The sequence below is a fragment of the Macrotis lagotis genome, chromosome 1 (genome assembly GCF_037893015.1).
Source record: "Macrotis lagotis isolate mMagLag1 chromosome 1, bilby.v1.9.chrom.fasta, whole genome shotgun sequence".
NCBI lineage: Eukaryota > Metazoa > Chordata > Mammalia > Peramelemorphia > Peramelidae > Macrotis > Macrotis lagotis.
In genome coordinates, this window is record NC_133658.1 from 264,095,787 (window position 1) to 264,118,276 (window position 22,490).

The 22,490-nt window shown below is 35.0% G+C and overlaps 1 protein-coding gene across 1 annotated transcript in view; it reads left to right on the plus strand.

The window, feature by feature from the left end:
• LOC141490707 (guanine nucleotide-binding protein G(s) subunit alpha-like) overlaps positions 1 to 22,490 on the plus strand; it is a 258,393-nt gene that overhangs the window by 123,999 nt on the left and 111,904 nt on the right. Inside the window, exon 2 of the mRNA XM_074190929.1 lies at positions 5,671 to 5,743. Within this exon, the coding sequence (XP_074047030.1) occupies positions 5,671 to 5,743 (73 nt within the window). The remainder of the gene's footprint in view (positions 1 to 5,670; positions 5,744 to 22,490) is intronic.

Genomic DNA, 22,490 nt, shown 5'->3' on the forward strand with positions numbered 1-22,490 from the left:
ATTACCTAGGCTGTAAAGTGATTTACAAAAACCCAGCAAAAAAAATATTCTGTATATGAGTCCTGGGTGAACCTCACTTCCTTTGCAAGCTTCCTCTTCGGTTCTATTTTTCTCCCTTCCCTTTCCGTCCTAAGGGGCTGCAACGCTCCATTCCCTCAGAAGAGGCTGACAGGTCAGCGACCATGGTTAGTTAGGACTGAGACACTTGAGAATCTCCAATAGTGTTAAAAAAAACCTGGCAGGTGGAATGTCCCAGCTTTGGCTCAGGCCCCTAGGACCGTGCCTTTCTTCCTTTGCGCCATCTGCTCGTGTGTGTGAACGTGCGCGTGTGTGTAAGTATGCGTCTCCCTAGGTCTGCCCCAGGGTTGGTTTGAAGAGGGCGCCTAGCAGTCCTGACGTTTGGCTATCATGTGAATACTCAGTTCCCATGGTTCAGTGTGTGCTCTTGCCCCACCCATTTCTCTGTGTCTCTCCCACTCAGTGCATTAATATATGTGTATACATAGATTATATGTATATAATCTATCTATACACATAACCATATACAGACAATATATCGGGAAGGTAATTGAGCCAAGCATGAGGAAAGTGAAATAATAGTTACAAAAATTGACCTAAAATCAAAACAATCTTGGGGAAGTCGGCTTTAGGGCTAGGGGCTGGAGCTTGGGGGGGGGGGGGGTGTTGGGCGGGGCGAGGGGAAGAGGTCTGCTTTGGAAGACCCTCCCTGGGACTGAATGTGGCTCAATGTGGAGTGTGTCCAGAAGCCCTAGGAAGAATCCAGAGCCTAAAAATGTGATGTGGAAAAAAAAAAGAAGGGGCGGGGGAATCGGACAGAGAGAGGCCTTGAATTGGAAAAACCTCCATTAGAAGGAGGAAGAAGAAACCAGAGACAGGGAAGGGAAAAAATTCACACACACACACACACACGTACATAAACACGGAGGAGGAGGAGGAGGAGGAGGAGGAGGAAGGACCCCACCGCGCCCAGGATGGGGGTGCGGGACTGAGAGGACGGGACAGCTACAATCCGGCCTGTGTCACCCCCCCACCCGCACCCCACCCCCGGTGGCCGTGTTTGCTCCATAGCCGGGTGGATTTGCTGAAGTTATCTGGGGGAGAGCTGCATTTTGCTTCTGGAAGCCCGGTGTCACTTCCATGTGTGCACACATACACACACACATACATGCATGTGTGTAGACATAGACATAGACATTTTTTCCGGGGGGTTGGGAATCTGTTCCTCTCCCCGCCCCGAGCAAAAAGGAAAGGAAGAGAAATTGCCACCGAAGAGGAAGCGGCGGCCCAGAGTTGGATGTGTGGATGACTCTAGGGGCAAAAGGAGATTGATTTAAAAACATTTTTTTCCGCCCACCCAACCCCACCCGGACCCCCGCGAAGAGCCGCGGAGGGTGGGGGGAAGCTCCGCGGACCGGGGCGAGCGTGGGGGGGGTGGGCTTCGGCCGCGTCCTGCCCAGAAGAGGGGTCGTCGAGAGCGGGCAGGCAGACACCCTCCCCGGGCGGTGGATTTTTTTCCGGGGGGGGGGCACCTTTTTTCCGCTTCTGCCGCCGCCGCCGCCGCCGCCGCCGCCGCCGCCGCCGCGGCCACGGGAGGGAGAGCGACTCCCCCTCGGGCGGCCCCGGGGATCGCGCTGGCCCTCGCCCTCGCCCTGCCGCGGCGCGGAGGGAAGCAGGGCTCAGCGAGGGCGCTCTGGGCGGCGGCGGGGCCCGCGGCGGAGCCGGGCAGCGGAGGCGGCGGCGGCGCGGGCAGCGGCGGCCCCGGCGGCAGCGGAGCAGCCGCCGCCGCGGCGCCATCGGCCCCCTCGGCTCGACAGGGCTTCCACAGAGACGGGGGGCGGGGAGGCGGCGGCCCCCGCTCCCCCGCGCCCGGGAGACGATCCACACGCGCGCCCTCACCCACACGCAGCGGCGCGCGCTCACACTCACACACACACACACTCTCACACTGATATTTTTGGGCAGGGGAGGCTGATTTTGTGAGGTAATTTTTATTTTTGCCTCCCCGCCCCCCCAGTTTCCTCGTCCTCCCCTCCCCTTCCTTCTAATCCCCCCCCACCCCGGTGACATTTTTTTTTCACTTTCTTTGGGGTGGGGGCGACCGGGCCGGGCGGGTCTGACGGACCGAGGCCGCGGGGTGGGGGTGGGGTGGGGTGGGGGGGCCGCCGCCGCCGCCGCCGCCGCCATGGGGTGCCTGGGGAACAGCAAGACGGAAGATCAGCGGAACGAGGAGAAGGCGCAGCGAGAGGCCAACAAGAAGATCGAGAAGCAGCTGCAGAAGGACAAGCAGGTCTACCGGGCCACCCACCGCCTCCTGCTGCTGGGTAAGGAGGGCGGAGGCAGGGGCACCTCGTCCGGCCGGCCCGGCCCGGCCCGGCGGGGCCAGCGCGGGGCGCAGACGCTTCTGTCTCCCCTCCCCTCGCGCCGAGGGAAGGGCCGGGGCCCTGGGCTGCTGGGGGGGGGGGGGGGCTGTTATTTCCTGGGGGGGGGAGTTGGACGATATTCTATTGGGGGTAGGGGAGGCAAAGACCTTGGGGAGGGGCTGAGGCTGAAGGAGGGGCCTAGGAAAGCGAAATTGGGGAAGGGGGGAAGACGAGAGGAAGGCGGAGGGAGTGAAGGAAAGGGACACCCCTCCAGGGCCCCCACCTTCTGGATTGTTTTAGCGGCCTGGGTGCGACTGGGGAGGGCGAGCTTGAGGTATGATTCTTAAAAACCGCAATTTTTTTTTTGTTGGGGGGGAAGAAGAGAGGAGAGATGTGTGAGAGTGCGACGGGGCTTGGGGAACAGGAAATGGGGTGTCAAGGCGTGAGGGTGTGAGGGGGAACCCGCCATCGGAGAGAGATGATTGGCTAGGGAAGGGGGTGTCACTTCGGGGCGCCGTGGAAATGAGGGGGACTAGGAAAAAGAGGATTTGACAAGGGAAATGACTTTGTGAATGGGAGTGGAAGGGGGGAGGGAGTAAAGGTGGAAAGACTGACATAAGGGCCTAGAGAGGGATTGGGGTAATAAAGGTGTTGGTTTTTCCTGGTTGAGGGGTGAGCCGGCTGCTCTGGGCTGAAAAAGGGTGTTTATAACAACTTAGTGCATTTTATTGTAGTGTGCCTTATGTGTCCTGAAGGGGATATGCACTTGTATGTATGTGTGTTGTGTGTGTATATGTACGCGTGTGTAAATATAACTAAAATATATGCATGTACACACATAGTTATATCGTTATTTCTAGACTAATAGGACAAAATTACAATTTTACTTACAACCTGTTTTCCCGCCTCAAAATGTGCAGTAATTTAAAACCAAATGCCAGCATTTGTTGTAGCAGCAGGTGAAGCCCCCCTCCTCTTCCTCCCAGCAAATCAAGTCTTTAAAAGCGGTAGGTTTTTGGGGTCCTTTATAAGTCAGAAGAAAGAAATAGCATATTTCAAATGTCTGGTTTATCTTGGTGATTATTTCCCTTGGGTGAAAGTGATTAGTTCTTGTTAACTATTAGGAGAATATCATCATTGTTACTTTTTTAATTTCTTTTGTGAAGAGAAGAGGTCTAAAAATAAAGTATAGACATGATTAGGGGGATTATACTAGAATGCATTAGGATGGAAGTTTCTTATTTAATAGCATAACTTTTCATAAATACATTTATTCAACCGAGAACTGAAATGCCTTTTTGCTCCCTACTTCCCCAGGTAATTGACATTTCAAAAGAAAAAAATCAGATTGATGAAATAACATTTTAAAAAACTTTTTACTTATTTTCATGGCCTACCTGTTTTGCTATTTAAGTGCAGCTGTTTGTGAAAACCAAAAATTCTTAGCTTAGGTGAAGAGGTTTTACTATTATTTATGTGCAATTTTAAAAAAATCAGTATTTCATATTTTCAATAATACATTCTGTAATGTTGGGACTTTAGCTCAAGCTAATATACACATTAGCACCATTTATTAAAAGAATAAACCTTAACAACACTAGAATCTGCCACTGAACAATAGTAATTTGTTAAAGTGTAGAGATACTTTGTATATGGAATCATGATTCCGAGAAGCCCAAGCTCCCAACCCCCCCTTAATTTGTTAGAAACTTAAAAACATCTTGTATCATTATGGGCAGTAAGTTGTCCCTTAGGTGAATATTTTGAAGGTGGTGTATTCCATGACTATATTGTGATTTGACATGGCATATGATTCAAAATTTCATTCATTCTAGTTAAAATTATAGATTTTTTATGTGGTTTTACCAAATAGCTAAAAAAATAGAAAACTAAAATGCCCTTTATTCTAAGTACTTCACTTAGTCCTAGCATAACAACTTAGAAATTTTATAAATAGCATTCTCCATTTTATTTTTTAATCTAGATGATATATTTATGTTAATGTTCCTAAAACTTATGACCATAAACATTCCTAGTATTTTTTCCTTTCTAGTGCTGCTTCATCAATTTTTAAAAATATTTTGATATGTTGGCAGAAGTCCCTAAGGTACATGGTCTGCTTGAAAAACTTATTCATAGAGACTGTTTTTAACTCTTACAAATATTGATTAGTGGGTTGGTAGAAAGGAAAGAAGAGAAAGAGGCCTTGGGGTCAGAGTAGTTAAAAGTTGAACAGGTTTGTGTGGGAGTGCAAAGATCTGTCAGGGCAGAAACTCTTTGATTGACATGTATATATTTACAAAAAGCAAAAAATAACAAAAAACCCATCATCTAGGTTAGTAGAGAATATTTCTTCAACAATTTGCCTTTTATAAGTTGAAAAAGATGTTCAAAATGGAAGTAGGTATCTGTAGGGTCTAGAATCCTTGAAATGCAATGATTTCCAGAAGTACTTTACTTTCTTATGATCAAAGTGCAGAATATATATTGGTACTAGGTACTAGGAGGGAACTTTGGGCAGGAAGACTATGAATGAGGGAAATAAGAAAGTAAATCTTTCATTTTTAACTGAAACTGAATTGTTTTCTTGTCCAGAAAGACCTAAACCTGAAGCAGTAGTTGTTTAATTTAATGGGACCCTGGTGGAAGCATGGGTAATTGGGTAGATGTTGAGGTGTTAGAAGAAGGTTCCTATTGTAGCCCAGAGATACGGAAAAAAGCAAAGTGAAAGACTGCTTCAAGGTACTAATAGTTAAAATGTGACATTTGACATGTGTCTGTGTGTGTGTGTGTGTGTGTGTGTGTGTGTGTGTGAAGAGAACTGCAGGTATTGGACTTTGTTTTTGGAGGAGCAACTCCTGGGTGTTTTGACTATTATATAGTTTTTTCCTACATATGCATGTGAGTTATTTCATAAATTAATATATTTCTTACACACTTATAAATTTTTATTTAATGATATACTTAAGAAGTAGTTTCAGTAATTAACTTTGAGTTTTCCCTAAATGACAGAATCATCCTATTATTTTCTTATGCCAATGAAATTTCCTTGAGGTTCCCCCCCACCCTATGACAAATTGATGGGGAGATACTTGAAGAGGACCCAAAGCTAATAATTACTTCAACTATGCACTTGTTTTAATTTACATTGCAACTGGTGTTTCAGGGATGATTACTTTTTACATATCCATTATTATTTTTTAATCATGTGTATGGAAAAAAACAGCCCTATGTGTCCTGAGTGCCTTTTCGAGCTTCCTTCATAAACTGATTTACTTTCATTTTCTAGGTGCTGGTGAATCTGGTAAAAGCACAATTGTAAAACAGATGAGGATCTTGCACGTCAATGGATTTAATGCTGAGTAAGTGCCTTTATTTCTTAGTCCTATAGTATATTTAGTAACAGTTATATATTTTGTACTTTTACAGGATGTTCAAAAATGTTTATGAGATTGAGTAGCAAGATAGAATTAAATTTACCAGCCTACCATTAAAAGAATTAGTCATCTTTTCCCCCTGCATCTTGTTCTTCTTCTTCTTCTTCCATTCCTTCTTTCCTTCCTTCCTCTCTCCCTCCCTCCCTCCCTTCCTTCCTTCTTTCCTTCCTTCCTTCCTTCCTTCCCTTCCTTCTTTCCTTCCTCCCTCCCTCCCTCTCTTCCTTTCTTCCTGAAACAAAAGCAAAACTACAAATGGTTTTGTAAAAAATATTTTCAAGTTAAATATAATTTAGTTGGACGATAATTAACTCTAAAAAACATTTGGCCTCATCATAACCTTAGTCACCTCAAAATTCTATGTAATAAACTTGAACAAAAGTTTTGATTGCAATTTCTTTCACAACATAACTGACAATAATTTACTTCTTCTGTGGCACATTGATTCCTCAAGCTGTCTTATAGATTTCAATTTATAAAAAATATAGTTTTTAAATGTTAATAAGGAAACTGTTTCAATATCATTTTTATATAAAGCCTTTCTATTTTTAAGGTATGAGAGGGCTTGTTAAAAATTTTTCATTTGTAGCTGAAGTTATTTGGTTGAATATTTTCAGTTGAATCTTTTGATAGTTAAGTTGCAGAGTATTAAACCTGAAAATCAATTCTTACTGTCAGCGAATCTGTTTGTGGAATCTTTAGATTCCATAGTACCATGATTACATTATGTGACTTGCCCTTTACTTGTTCTCCTTGCTATTATTTGTTTAGTAAAGGACTAGAATATTTCACTTGGATCAGAAAACAATTCTTTACATAAAATCTTCATTTTTCAAAACACTGGGGAAAAATCTTTACTGTTTGCATGTAGTGTCTTTTATAAAATATCTTAATTTTCTGAAAATATTTTAATGAAGTGTTGAGAAAAACATTAAAATGCTAATGTAATTTTAAATAATTGTCATTTTTCAAAAGCTTTTGTTTATGTTGCTTCTTCCTCATCCCCTTGATGATTAGTGGATCTCATTTAATTGTGATTATACTTTGACTTGCAATAATGTTTAGGATCTCCATTTTTTAGATCTTGTTGTTTGGAACATATTTGAGAAGCTATTTACTACTTTATTAGTGTAGTATGGTTATATCAAAAAGTTTTGAAGGTCTTTGTAGTTAAAAAGCTTTTTTTCTTCAAAATATGAATTTACTGTAGTCTGTCCTTGGAAGAAGTATTGAATTCATAATTTTCTCAGAAGTCTAGCATAATACATCTTAACTTTTGTTTGTAAGGAAAGTTAAGGCTTTTACTTGAGAGACAGCATTTTCTTTTTAAAATTAGTACTAAGAATATTCAAAAAACTTGTAATAATTAAAATGAGATATTCTTTATAAATATGAATTTATCTAGTTTTCTCTGGCTATAATGGAAATAAATTGAGCATAACATGTGCAATGAAGGAAAATATGTAGAGTATTATCTGATTTTGTTATTCATGTTACCAAAACAAATAAAAGAGTGGATTATAGTAATGTAATATATACAATACCTTTCTCCCATGAATATAAAATATTTTCATATGTATAATTCTGTTATCACAAACAGGGTTACTCACCATTTTACAAACGAAAAAGAGGTTTTACAGTTGAAGGTTAAATGACTTTCCCCAAGTCATACAGGAAAATCAGTGACATTGTTAGCATAAGAAGTAATTTGCTGACTCATTAAACTACCTGTTTTTTCTTTAAACTGAGGCATAATTCATCTCTCCTTTAAAAATAATTACTTTCAAGCATAGAATTTTAAGCTGTGTAAGAATAATAAAGTAAGATATTTAATTGGTCATAGTTTAAAATTTATGATTATATTAGTGTTTTAATGATTCTTTAAATATTAGAAATTAACAAAATAGTTTTATTAATGCATGCAAAAATGCTGGCTTAAAAAAACAAAAAGCAGACATATTAGCAGTGGTTGTGTGACTTTGTGAGGTGAGCATGTGAATAGTATATGGTGAACTGAGTTAGTTTTGGCAGCTTCTGGAATCACTCCATAGCTGAAGTATGACTACATTGAACTTTTATATAAACAGAAATCATAATGTTTCTACTGATGAAATAGAAGAAATTCAATGTAGGTATTCTGTTTGTCAGATATTACTTTCATGACATAAATCACAATTATTTTTTGTATCCTTGATAACCACTTTAACGTCCTTTATTGATAGGTCACATCTGTGATAGTTTCATGTTAGAACTTACTCCACGTGTTGTATGCTGTTTTGTTTAAAAATAGTTTTAAGGTATCCAAAGTCCTCAGCTTTTTTCATCTGTAAAATGAAGGGATTGGTTGGATTAGGTGATCTTCAAAGTCTTTCCAACTTTAAGTCATCCTTTAATTTGTTCATAAATGTCTTTTGTAAGGCGACAGCGTTGTGTAATGTAAGAGGTTCTGCATTTGGAATCAGGAGGTCTGAGTCTGTGTAATGATTCTGACATCTCACTTGATGGATATGCAAATAAAACTCAATTTCTTCACATGTAAAATAAGAATAATAATACTTCATTGTCTACCTTCTAGAGTTACTATAAGGAAAGGGAATGTAGATCTAAAAATGCTATACATGTGTGAGTTGTTAGTATTTGTTCATATAAGTGTTAATATTTTAATCATTTATGTATTTAAGACCCAGGATTTTGTAAATGCAGTGCATATTTTTAGCAACATTAAATCAGGTGATCAAATTTATCATCTAATACTTTCCTAAATACATCTAACTTCATATTTGAAGTTATGATGCGTATCAAAAAATCACAGTGTATCTAGTTGCCTGTTTATGGTGCTTCCAAAACTATCATTACATTTGCTAAATTCTTTAAAATAGAAAAAGCCCTTTTAGGTTTAAAATGGTAGATTTGTCTTTCCCTTTTTGATGTAACTTGATTATTTGACTCATAAAAGTGAGAAAATAGGTTTATAAGTTAGTAATGAAACCTCAGAATGAAACTGTGTAACTACATGGCAACTTCAGAGTAATTTAAATTTTATATTCTATCATCCTTAAGACATGAACTTGAAACTTCTAGTAGTGCTTATAAAGAGTTGAACAAACAAAAAACAAATTATAACTTTCCCTCCTTCCAAAAAACCACACATGAGACTGTATACACTGTAATGAACTTTGAAAGGATATTGCATTTAACAGTATTCATGTATATTGCTTTTGGGTGATTTTAAATGATTCAACATTTTAGTTATTTTAAGGTCTGTACTTAGTGTGACTTAACAATTCATTGTAAAGTTGGCAAATTTTGTTAAATTTCAGAGGCTAAAAATAATACTGCATTCTCAAATCAAAATCTTTTATTGAAATTCTAGAATTTATTAATATATATGTATATAATCACAACAAGTTTAGAGTCTTCACCCCCCCCTTTACATAGTTATTTATTAGCTTTTACCTGTTTGGATATTTAATCTTAAAATCAGGAAGATTAGTCTATATGATTTGGTTGATCTTTTTCTATTTTATGAATGATTTGGAATGAGTCATACATATGTTTATGAACTAACTGCACATATGTTGTTCATGTTACCTACATTTGCCACAAAATGATTCTAAAATACTTAACTCTTGACACATTTATGAAAATTTTACAGATGTTATTATCAGTCAACAAGTAAATCATTTTAGAGTGTTACTTATTTTAAAATAATGCTGCTTCAGTTTGGTTTTTCTGGTCTATACATATGTTTCAAGGTTTGCTACATGGGAGGGATTAATCTTTGGAGTTGGTTCATTTTCATTACAATTTCTAGAAGTTGCAAAAAAATACTTTGGACTTTAGTCTTTAGAATATAAAAGAGGATAGTTATCATGTGAACATGACAGCTAAAAAAAGGCTTACTTTTGAGTTCTGTAAAGTACATTAGCCAGGATACTATTGAGAAAACTAATTTTAACCAAACTAAAATGGACTCTACATGTTTATGAACCTTCAAAATTATTTTATTTCTGTAGTTTATTCACTTTTGCTTCTTCCCCATTATTTAGGAATAAAAAAAAGACACACTTGATAGAATTGTACAGAATGTGAAAATTAATGTACTATCTTAACAAACACTAGGTCTGTCAGACTATCTTGTCAGGTTTTGTTTTGTTTTGTTTTGTTTTGTTTTGTTTTGTTTTGTTTTGTTTTGTTTTGCATTGCTTTGATTTGTTCTGCCAGAAATAGAAGTTGTAGAATCCATCTTCAGAGAAAAACTGAAAATAGTTCTTTCTGGTCATTGGGTAAAGTTGGGTCTTTTCTTTTTTTGAGACAATTTTAAATATAGGTCAATAATTATAAACTTTTTGAGACAAACTACATATTCCCCCAGAAATAATACTCATAATAATATTTTAAATCTTAGACATTTTATTTTTCATAAGATTCTGAAAGTTTCATTTGTTTCATAATTTATAGTATCTGTTAAAGTAATCTGCAATAAAAAGAGAAAAGTACTAAAATGGACTTTGGATGCTTTAGCCATGAAGGAAAGTTCATTTCTATTTTAACTTTTGCCCCAGCACTTAACAGAGCAATGTCTTTTTACAAGGTTAGTTAGGCAATAATAATCTACAGTGTACCCATTGGGTAAATATTATGCTTAAAACTGGGCACTGCATGAATTTTTAAAGGATGCAGCGATTGTGTATTAGAATTTTTTAATCTTAGTTTGGTAGATAATTACATATTTATTTTATTTATTAATTATATATTTGTTTTGTACACTGAATTAAAAAATTTTGTTTGGAGTTTTTTAATGAAAATATATTGATTTTTAATTTTTGGAGAATCAATATAGATGAGCTCATCTGTGGTACAGATAAGATATTTAAACCACAACTTCTCTTTTCTTCTATTTTTAAAAAGAGGAAATGAAATCCCCAGACTAGTTCCTTTGTGGAAGAAGCCATAGGTAATCTCAGAGATTTCTATATTTAGACTTTGAATGACATACAGGGGAATTCTTTATGTGGGTCATAGTGTCTTTTATTTTTATCTATTCCAGTCTTTTCATTTTCCATACCACAGTGGTATCAGAAACAATGATTCTTGAACTCAAGAGGAAATATTCATACAGTCTTAGATCTACAAGGGACCTTAGAGATCATTCAGGTCACTCATTTAACTGATGATAAAGTTGAGTCTTTGAATAGTTGAATTACTTGCCCAAGGTTACCCATGTGGTAAGTGTCAGAGCTAGTAGGATTTAAACTGAAGGTTTATAACCCCAATTCAGTACTCTAAATGATACCCTTCTTGGGGGTGTTTACAGACAGATGGGATAATTTATTAAGTTGGTAAATTTGGATGTTTTCTGGAGCTAGGTGAAACTATTAGTTTACACTAAACAAACTGGTAAACAGGTTATCTAATGTCATATTTCAAAATATTGTTAAAATTTTAACTTTCATCAAAGGGGAGGTTTGTTTTTACCTGAAAGCTAAACATCTAGATTTATTTCTTATGTTTTGAGTGCAGGAAAATACATTAACTTTGATTAAATTACTAAAGAGCAAAATAATTAAAAAAACACAGGAATTATTTCTTTTCCTAAATAAAGTTTTGTTAAGATAATTATTACTTTGTAAATATGCCCAAGGTAGTGTAGTCCTGTGGAGAGAAACCTGTATTTAGAGTCAAAGGTTCTAGACTTATGTTCCAATTCTAGTTCTACCTCTTGTCTTTTTTGCCTTTGAATAGATACTTAGTACCTCTGAATATCACTTCCCCTCTTCAACAATATGAAGAGGTTTAATGAGAAAATTTCCTCTTCCTATTCTAAATCATTTGATCCTTTGATTTTACTATCTTGTTTATCTTTCATGATTTGTCACTAAACTGTGAATAATACCAATAAAGATCTTGTTTAGTTACAAGAAGGCTGTTTTCATCCTATCTGAAAAATAATACCTGGTCAATTTTCACATAATTTAAAAGTTGTTTCTAGTACCTCTCTATGTATTTTTTCCTTGGGTTCTTGAAATTTCTAGATGTTGAATATACTAATTTAAAGTTAATGAAGATGATTACATATATAACTTAAACAGGCATAATTTAGTTGTTAATATCTTTTAATATCTTAAGTTTCTCTAGGGACAATTCTTTTTTTTTTATTTGAGTATTAAACTTGTGTTAATAAACTGTTTTTGGCACTTAATAACTGTGGCCATAGGCAATCACTCATCCTTCTGAACTTGTTTCCTGATCTATAAATTGTGAATAATTTTCCTAACCCACAGAGCTATTGTAAAGTTTAACTTTTAAATGATATAATGTACATAAAATGCTTTGAAAACTTGAAAGCACCATCTATTTGTCATATGTCATATGTTATTTCTTCCTCATCTTCTTTCCCATATTTGTGGTGTATATATATATATATATATATATATATATATATATATATATATATGTATGTATATATAACTATGGAAAAGTTTATTTTTAGTTTATACTTTTGTCATACAGAAGACATAATGGCATATTGGTTCCAACTTAAAACCAGAATAATCTGGTCTCAGATTCTGCCTCTGATACATACTTCTAAGTATGAACCTTGACAAGTCACTTAACTTCATAGTGCTCTAAGCCAGAGATATCAAATATGCAAATGGGAGCCACAAGCAATCTATAACTCTTCTGATTGCAGAATAAGATTAGAAGGCAATTAGAAAATATTTAACAAAATAAATATGCAATAAAACATTATTTCAGTTAGAAATAAGTCCTTATTTATGGTTTATTGTCCTCATTTTCTATTTTATATTGATGCCACTGCTCTAAGCAACAATCTTAACAGAATATGGTAGAAAATGTGTTAATGTGCTTTTAGAGCAGGAGTTCCTTAAACCAAGGAAATTACAAGTCTATTCCCTTTTTCTTTTTTTATTATTACATGTATATAAATATATATGTATATGTATATAAAACTAAAGCTAGAAAAGACCAGTTTGCTCCTTTTGCTGAGGAGAGGAGGATATATCAATGTTCATTCCAAACATATATGAATGAATTTTACTGCACTTAGTTTTCCCCCAGCAACAACTAGTGGTTTCACACTCTTGATAGAAAATTATTTCAAGTCTATGCAGTTTTAGACAATAGAACAAAGTACTTAACTTTTAAGATCCCAGATATGTGTTACATTACCCTATAGGCTTTTTTAAAAAAAAATTTTTGCAAGGCAGTGGGGTTAAGTGACTTGCCCAAGGTCACACAGCTAGTTATTAAATGACTGAGGCCGGATTTGCAGAGCTGGTGCTCTATTCACTGCACCACCTAGCTGCCCCCCCCCCCCATAGGCTTCTTAAGATTCTATCTTACTCTATATTTTTCCCTCTCTCCCTCCTTTCTTCCCTTCCTTCCTTCCTCTTTCCTCTTTGTTTCTTACTTTTCTTGTTCTCCCATATATGTGTGTGTGTGTGTGTGTGTGTGTGTGTGTGTGTATACATAAATATTATGGTTATAATAGATGTAGAATGATATTCTGAAGTTTTTGTTCTACATTAAATTACCAGAGTGGCATATTTTCTTGAAAAGAAACATGCACAAATATTAAATTATTGTATCTATTTTTGGAATTATTTTGAGTTTCTTTTGTGATCAAATTCTTTTAAAATTGCTCCTTTTCAAACTTTTTTTTCAAAATTTATTTTCTGAAAATTAACAGAGTATAGTTTTAGCTTTAGAGGTATGTTTGCCAGATTCTAGTTGTCACACTCCTATTCCCTCCTGGGCACACCCTAACTGCAGGAGTAGTGTTAGAGGAGGATTCTAACAGAAGGTATATATAGCTTCTGCTGAACCTGAAGGCATGTGAGGGGCATCACAGATTACCCCAAAGTAGTATTGACTATGCTGGGCCTCTGGCAAAGGTTCAACTTGGGAACACTTATTGTAGTGCTATGCATCTATTCACAGAATTATGAGGCCAGTCTCACATATATATCAGCAATAGTTTCTGATTAAATGCACTAACTTCCTATTGCACACTGTACTCCTGGAATAATTGCTACATTCCCTGTTTTCCTGCTTTGGGGACTCAACTTTGTCATCTCCTTTGTAGTGCTAATACCAAACCCTACTTATAAGGTGGAATTTATATACTAATTTTTTTAGGGGAGAGATGAACATATGCTCCTTGAGAGAAGTATGTGGTGATAAAATTCATGGGTATTTGAGGCTGAAAGTGACTCTTCAAATATTATTATTATGGTGCCGGTTGGCCAGTATATTCCTAAAATTTGCCTATTTATCTTCTTTAGTATATTCAGGTAGTTTGAATTCTTCTGAGATTTCAAATGTTTTCATTTTTAATGATAGCTCTTTAAGTTTGGTTTTAGTTTTCTTGAGATTTCTTAATATCTGCTCATGTTATTGTTGTCCTTTATAAAACTTCTCGGATTGTGCTCCATTAGATAGATGTAGTATCTCACATTACACAATTAAAAAGGAAATAGAAGATACAGTATTTTGAGCTTTTAAGTAGTTTGTAATTTAGGAGGCAGAAATAATTTTTGGTGCAAATGTTGCTATTAAACCAGTATTTTTTCATCATTTTCTTCATTTGGAGTATGACAACATTTAAATAGGAATGATGTTTTATCATTTTTCCTCATAATATTTGCTATTTTCTTGTTGAAATCATATTAATCTTAGAGTTTTATTTATAATTCCTTTTTTCTCAATCTAAAATAACATTTTTATATTTGGATATGTTTGTTGAATAACTAGAAAATTTTTTTAAAAAATTATAATTGTTCTAAAGTGAAAAAGGTATATAAATATTTGCATTAGCTATTTATGACCTTTTGACTTTCACTCCAGATACTTTAAATAGAAAACTAATCATATTGAACTTATTTATTTTAAAATGTTGTTACAAGTATTTTTCTGATAGTCATAAAAGGAGAAAATATTTTTATACCAGGAAACTGTGGACAAAACTCATCTTCGTTTTCCCTTTTGTTTGTTATAAAGAGAGTTATCTGATGGGATTAGCCACCTATTCCTTTACCATATTCTCAATGGGACTGTGAAATAAATCACCATAGAATCTACCTGCTGATGTTCATTTAGTGTAGGTCCCAGAAAACAATTATCTGTCCCTGCTGTATCTCTCTAGACTCCCAAGAGCAATGAGCTAATTATTTAGACAGAAATGTGGAATTCTTTCTTCTAACTACAGATAATCTCGATAAATATTCCAATTTAGCCATAGAGTAGTAACCTTAGAACTAGTTGTATGATTTTCCCCTTAGGTATGTGAATTATAGCTTTTTCTTTTAACCATTTATTAAATGTAGAGGTAAAATAATACATATACAGATTATAACATGGATCTACTTTATTATTCTCATTTGTTTTATGTTGGAAAAACGATGATGTAATAAAAGGGATAAAAATAAGGAAACAACTCAAATACAGCCATTGACTTTAATTGTGTGACTGAACAAAATACTTACTTTTTATACTATAGGCAACTCCTTAGTATTTATCTACTAAGTCATAGCCAAGGTTTCAGTTTAACTATATTTGCAAAAAAGGATTTCTTAACCTTTTTTTGACATGAATATCTTTGGTGATTTGTTGAATCCTACAGATGTTTTCTCAGAATAACATTTTAAAATACATAGAACTTCGAAGGTAAGCAATTATATTGAAATGCCAACACAGTGGATAGAGTACTGGCCCTGGAGTCAGGAGGACTGGGTTCAAATCTGGCCTATTGATACTTGATAATTACCTAGCCGTGTGACCTTGGGCAAGACTTAACCCCATTGTTTTGCCAAAAAAAAAAAGAAATACTATTATCAAAATCTTTTTTTAAAAATTCATATGTCCCAGGTTAAGAACCACTTAGCTGCAGTGTAGTGAGAGCTCCTAATACTGGTGAAATTATAGATCCTTAATATCCATATTATTATATATGTGCACATATTTGTTTATATTCATATATAACTTACAAATATGTTATGAATATAGATTGTAACATAGGAATTCATGCTTAAGAATCGCATGACATATTTAGAACATGTTTCAAGTTGGGAAGTTTATTTAATTGTAATTTTCAAAATAGATACATCTTCAGAAGTATTTAAAAGTAACCTAAAGAGTGGCCAATCTGAAAGAAGATGTAATTGGGCAGGATCATCAACATTCAAAGGACTAGATGACACAAATTTCATTATATCATTGTAAATTAGGGTAGTTTAGGGAGGAAATAGTTATGAAATATTTGAAAATTTGCTCCTAAAAGTAGCATTCTTGTATATATGACTGTAAATAACATATATGTATTAAAATAATCTTCTCAGTTTTATTATGACTTTGTTATTGTAAACTTCTTTTGAGAATGTAAGGGGATCGATGAATATCTTCTTAGTTCAATGCAGTATGGATATATTTAAATTCTGAAAATTTGTCTAATGTGATAACTAAATTTGGTTTGTTCAAAAAACTTACATTGTTTAATATTTAGTTATATGACATTTAAATTGAATTGTATGACAGTAAGTCATTAGCTCTATTCTAGGTTTGTTTCCTGAACTATGAAATCCCTCTCCCTAACATATTTCTATTCACTCCTGCTTTCCATACTGAGTCCAAAGGAATTATCTAATGTAAAAATGATAAAAACTTTCACCTATTTATACATTATAGATAAATTCAGTTGAGATTCATAATAGCTACCATAGCAAAAAATAGAATTTCCTTTAAAAATTTAACTTCTACTGAAGAAATGAATACATTTATACTACATAATTTCTAAAATATTCTTTTTGACCTCTTATGCTTAACCAATGCAGCTGTTCATTTTCCTTTTTAAAATTCATTTTAAACTGAATATAAAATGACAGAGAAGAATTTCATGTATACAGTTTGACATAAAAAAGATTCAGTATGAAGCTATGAATCTCCATTTCACACTGTTTCTTTAAAAAAAAACTTTGTAATAAATAACTACACATCATTTTCAAAGCTACTCTGCTTTTCTGTACTTCTGTCTAAATTTTTTTCTCTGCTTTGAATTTTTTCTTCCTCCATACTAGAAAAGTATCCATTAGAAACAGATGAGTATGCATGTGTGTATTTTATATACATACATATATATTTATGTATGTATATATTTATATATATTTATGTATGCACGTGCACATAGACATGTATATGTAAAACCATACTACGCATACTTCCATATATCAGTTACTTCTTTGGAGGTAGATAACATCTTTCTTCATAGGTCTTTTGTAGTTGATTTGAATATTTATAATACTCAAAATAACTCAATCATTCAATTGTTCTTCGAATGAGATTACTGTTACTACATGAAACATTTTCTTGATTCTACTCATTTTACTTTAGATTATTTCCTTCAACAATGCTATGTGTTTTCATATTCATCTTGAGAGGTTGGTGCTTTATTTGCTGTAATGCAATCCTTGTATTTGCAAGAGGAAGTTTAATTATTCTGTGGGTATTTATTTTGGTTAATGTTTGCTAAGGAGTTATTGTGGAAAAAACTTGAACTTAATAACTTCCCTAACTGCAAGAGCCACTCTGTTAACTATCGAAATTCATTTAAAAGATATTTTTAAAAGGAGAATTTATTAAATATTATTACTGAACTGATTACTTTTTTGAATATGGAATTTCACATGAGAAGGTGTTTAGATTCAAATCCTATTTCACTCTGATTTGTGATTGGGAAGTTCACCATCATCAAACATTTATTAGGAGTTTACTAATTTGTTGAGGGTTTGCTAGAAAATACAAAAATTAAATATATCTGTAAGGGGAGAGGATGTCACAGATACTTAACTAAGATTAATTTAGATGAAGCATAGTATCTTTTAAACTACTGGGTTTAAATCTAATCTATTCACTTGGTGTCTGTGATTTGGGACAAGTCACTTGGTATCTCTGGACCTCACTTTTTGCTATCATATAGTAAAAGGGTGGAGCTAGATCATCATTAATATGGAGCTAAATCATCTTCAATATCCCTTTCATTGCCGAATCTTTAATCCTATGATGTATGCCTGCTATGGAAAGTCTGGGGCAAAGAAAATGTTTCAGATTGGGGGGCTTCATTGCGATGATATATTACCCTGGGCTTAAAGAATAGGTAAAATTTTGATGGGATTTCAATTCAAGAAAGTACATTCCAGCCATAGGGAAAAGCATGACATAAGATACAAAGGCAGTATGCCATGGAATAAGTACAGAGAGGCAGCAAGTAAACTCTTTGGGACAAAAGTGCATGTAGAAAATATTATTTGTGAGATTAGGTTGGAAAGTTACAGTAGTGCAAGATTATGGAAGACCTTGAATGCTAAACCTGAATGATTTGACTTTATTTGTTAGGCAACAGGGAGTCATTGAAAATTTTTATTAAAGGAGTATCATCAATTCAACATACATTTGTTGAAGTACTTATGTGTAAAGGCATTCAGAATTCAAAGAAAAACAATACATTCTGTTCAAAGGAAGTTCTGTTTTCCTTAGTGGTGAGAGGAATGAACAAATCAACATATACAGAAATAGCTATAGTACTGGGAAATGCCAAAACAGTATTAGTAATTGGGAAGGCTTCGTGGAGTATTAGGCTTGAAGAATCCTTCTTGAATCCTGTTTGCTCCTGATTTTTCTCCTGTTTGAGTAGTGCTCCTTTCCTTTGCTGGTTCATCTTTCTCCTTATTTCTGAACATACTCTCTCTTCCCCGCCCCTCTCTGTGTGTGTGTGTGTGTGTGTGTGTGTGTGTGTGTGTGTGTCTATATCTATCTGTCTTTCTGTTAGTTATATGGATGACTCCCAAATCTATATATGTGTCAAGACAGCTAAGTAACTCAGTGGATAAAGTTCCACGTCTGGATTCAGGAAGATCTTAGTTCATATTTGGCCCCAAATGCTTTATTAAAACTGGGTGACCCTGGGCAAGTCACTTAACTTTTGTTTGCCTCAATTTCTTCTGTTTAATGAGGGTAATAATAGCACTTAACTCCCAAGGTGATCATGAGGATCAAAGCACATGTAAAATGCTTAGCTCATGGACTGGCACATATTTGCTGCTATATAAAAGTTAGAATTTATTATTAATTGAATTCTAGTCTTCCATCTGTAAACTACACTTCTAATATTGTACTTTTAATGTTTTGTCAGTATTTCAAACTGAGTACATCCAAAACTGGTCTCATTTTTCCATTCTGTTTCTCTTCACATCTCTATTACAATTAGGGACAATATCATTCTCCCAGTTAACCAGAGTCAAAAATCTTTTGGTCATCGTTGGACTCTTCTTTCATATCTAGTTGGTTGTAAAAATCCTATATATGATTCTCTCCTTGTATCATTCCCATCTATTTTCTCTCCACATACCACTATTCCTCTATTTCTAGCCTTCCTCACACCCTGCTTTGATGATTGGAATAGACTCTAAACTAGTCTTCCCTACCACTCTTCTCTACTATGTAGCTTCCACATGGCTGCCAAAATAATCTTACTAATGTGCAGACTGGATCATGTCATTCCTCTATTCAAATTCCTCTATTTTATTGCATTGCCCCCTAAAATAGGATGAAACTTCTTTGCCAGGCACTTAGAAGCACTATATATATATATATATACATATATATATATATATATATATATATACACATACACACACATATACATACACACATACATATATGTATATATATATATATACTTTTTGTACTTTCAATATATTTTATTTTAAATCACTTCTTTTTTGCACGTTTCAGTCAAACTGCTACTTTCCTTGTTTTCCTACCTCACTTGACTTCTCCCAACTCTATGCATATATGTAACAGCTCCTTTTCCTAATCCTGGAACACTCCTTCCTATCTCTACTATACTCTATTATCAACTGCGCTTAGCACAGTTCCTGGTCTATAGTAGGTAATTAATAAATTTCTATGGATTTGACTGCCTAATTGAAATCCTTCTCTTTCAAGGTTCTCTCCATGGCAGTATTCTCTTCCTCAGATTTTCCTAGAAGACTTTAGATTATTTTACTTTATCATATCATATCATAATATGCTACTTACCAGTGCATATTAGGCCTGATAATAATGTAAGCTCCTTGAGAATAAAGATTAGACTTTTTTTTTCATTTTTCTATCTCAGTGTTTCCATAACTTCCTATACAAGTAGGTGTTTAGTAAATGTTAAATGTATGTGAGAATAAGAAAACAAAATTAATTTTATTATAAAATATTGAATTTCATTATATTGGTCACAAGATCAGACTGGATATTTAAAATATTTGGTAGAAAATAATCATGATGTTTTGCAATAACTTTTTTTCCCCTTAAAGGCTATTAATCAAATTTTAGACGACAAAGCCTTTTAAAAGGACAAAGTCATTGGAGAACCCCATTCACAGAAACAATAAAGCAGATTAGGAGCAGTATGCACTTTTTTAAAAAATGCAAATAGAAACAATTTCTTAGGAAGATTTCCAGAGCAAATTAAGTGTCTAATATGTGATTTGTTTTTTTTTTGGCTATATTTGATCTGTAATTGGTTACAGCTGTAGAAAAAATGAATTTTAGATTTCAAGATTGGAAATATCAATTTTAGGATTATGAGAATAGGGACATTTTACATGTGATTTCAATTTTTTTGTATTAGTTCTGATTTTGAATTGGTTCTTTATATTAAAATTTATCTGTTAAAATTTAGTTGATTGTAGTTACTCATAAGTAGTCCTAGTTTTCAATATGTAGATCTTTTTGAAAATACATTTCTTATTGACAGTTCTTAGTTGGATCAATGTAGAAGTTGGATCAATATACAACATGGAAATAAAGTAAAGATTGACAGATTGCTTTCTGTGGGGGGTGGAGGGAGGGAAGTAAGATTGGGGGGAAAATTGTAAAACTCAAAATCTTTAATAAGACAGTTCTTCCTTTTAAGAAATTCTAGGACTCTGGAGGATTAAATTTAAAAAAAATTTTCCCTTCCACATCATGGAGGTTGGGAGCATGACATCCCATGGTTTGGAAAATCCATGTAAAATTTTTTGGTCTTCCCTTAATTCTGAAGAAGTCTGAATTGTTATGTGCAATAAAAATGAAATATGTTGATATTATACAAAATTATACACATATTTTATGTTTTTCTGAGTTTCTAAACTTTTGCTGTGTTCTGCAACCCCCCCCCTCAAATTTCTACTTAATTTCTTCTACCACCAGTGATATATTAAAACTATGATAGGGAAAGTAATGAGGTAGAGCGATAACTTTAGTCTTAAAAAGGAAAAATGATTCTTCTGTCATCTTAAAAAACAAGAAAATTTTTGTAACTTTAATGGAAAAATATTTTTCTTTTGTTTAAAAAATTATATCTACTATAAAATTTTATTTAATTTAGGAGATTGTAAATTGGTGGAAGGAAATTAATGGAAGCATTGATCTTTTCTTATCACATTCCCTACACTTTCTGGTGTAACTATACTAAGTAATTTGCTTAAATTTGTTTATATTTGTGTAGCAGTGAAGTAGTTTGTGGAGATCATGGTTTTTCCAACCTCTCCTATTTGCCCCTCATCCTACCTATTTATCACCCAGATGGTATCAAAAGCTGTAATTTTCTTTATCTTTTTTTCCCCTCACTCCTCAATCCCCAAGCCAAAGAAAGCACTTTTGGCAAAAACACCTTAGTTTAATCTCTATGTCTATCTTTTTTTGAGGAGTGTTTCTCCCTGAGTTGCCTCCTCTCAACTTCATTTCCAGTAAGTTCACTCAAATTAGTAAAAGCCTGAGGTTAATACTGTTTATGAAGATAAACTATTGTATAAAACAAATAGAGGTAAATAGACTTTCCTTGCACTTAGAAAGAAAAGATTCAGTCTTCTGTAAGAGAGCCCTTGAGTAGAAAAGAGAGCTTTTACTTCCTTGAGGTCTTTAGTCCAGGGCTTTTAGCAACAAAGTATCCACCCAATATTCCTGATGCCCAATTAATTGTCTCAACCAATCTCACTTATAATGATCTTGCCTCTGCAGCAACTCCCTCTACTTGCTAGATGCTCTTCAGCTCCATCTGAATTATCATGCCTTTTCTTTTTTTCTGCGCCATGAGTCTTCTCTTCACCCTGTAGGAGCTGGATTCTTCTTTGAATTTGTCTCCTGAAATTAGTGAATTAATTTTTAAAACAGCCCATCACCCTGTCAGATTTGTCTCATTTTTGATTCATTCAAGCTAATGTAACCCTTAGGCAAGGATCACTGGATGTGTCTGAGTCTGTTACAGTTAATTGGTGGTCTTATTGTTGGTACTGTTTCTGCAAAGGTCCTAGCCTTTAAAGTATCATTCCTAAGTATTTATACTTTAATAGCAAAATGGATTTGTGATCTCATTGACTTTGGTACTTCATTATATTTCAGATGAATTTTGCAAGAAGCTTGTAGTTGGATTTGGGATCAAGCTGGCAGCCCTTGCCTCTAGTCATCCCCTGAATGGTCTTAGTTGAGTGTCCTGTGGGTTCAGAAGCATTTATTTTGAAAAAAATTAAGAGTTTTCAAAGCATATCTGAGTCACCAGGATACCCCAGCTGGGGTTCTATTTGGTTGGATTTTCAGAACTGGGGTCATGATTAAGAAACCT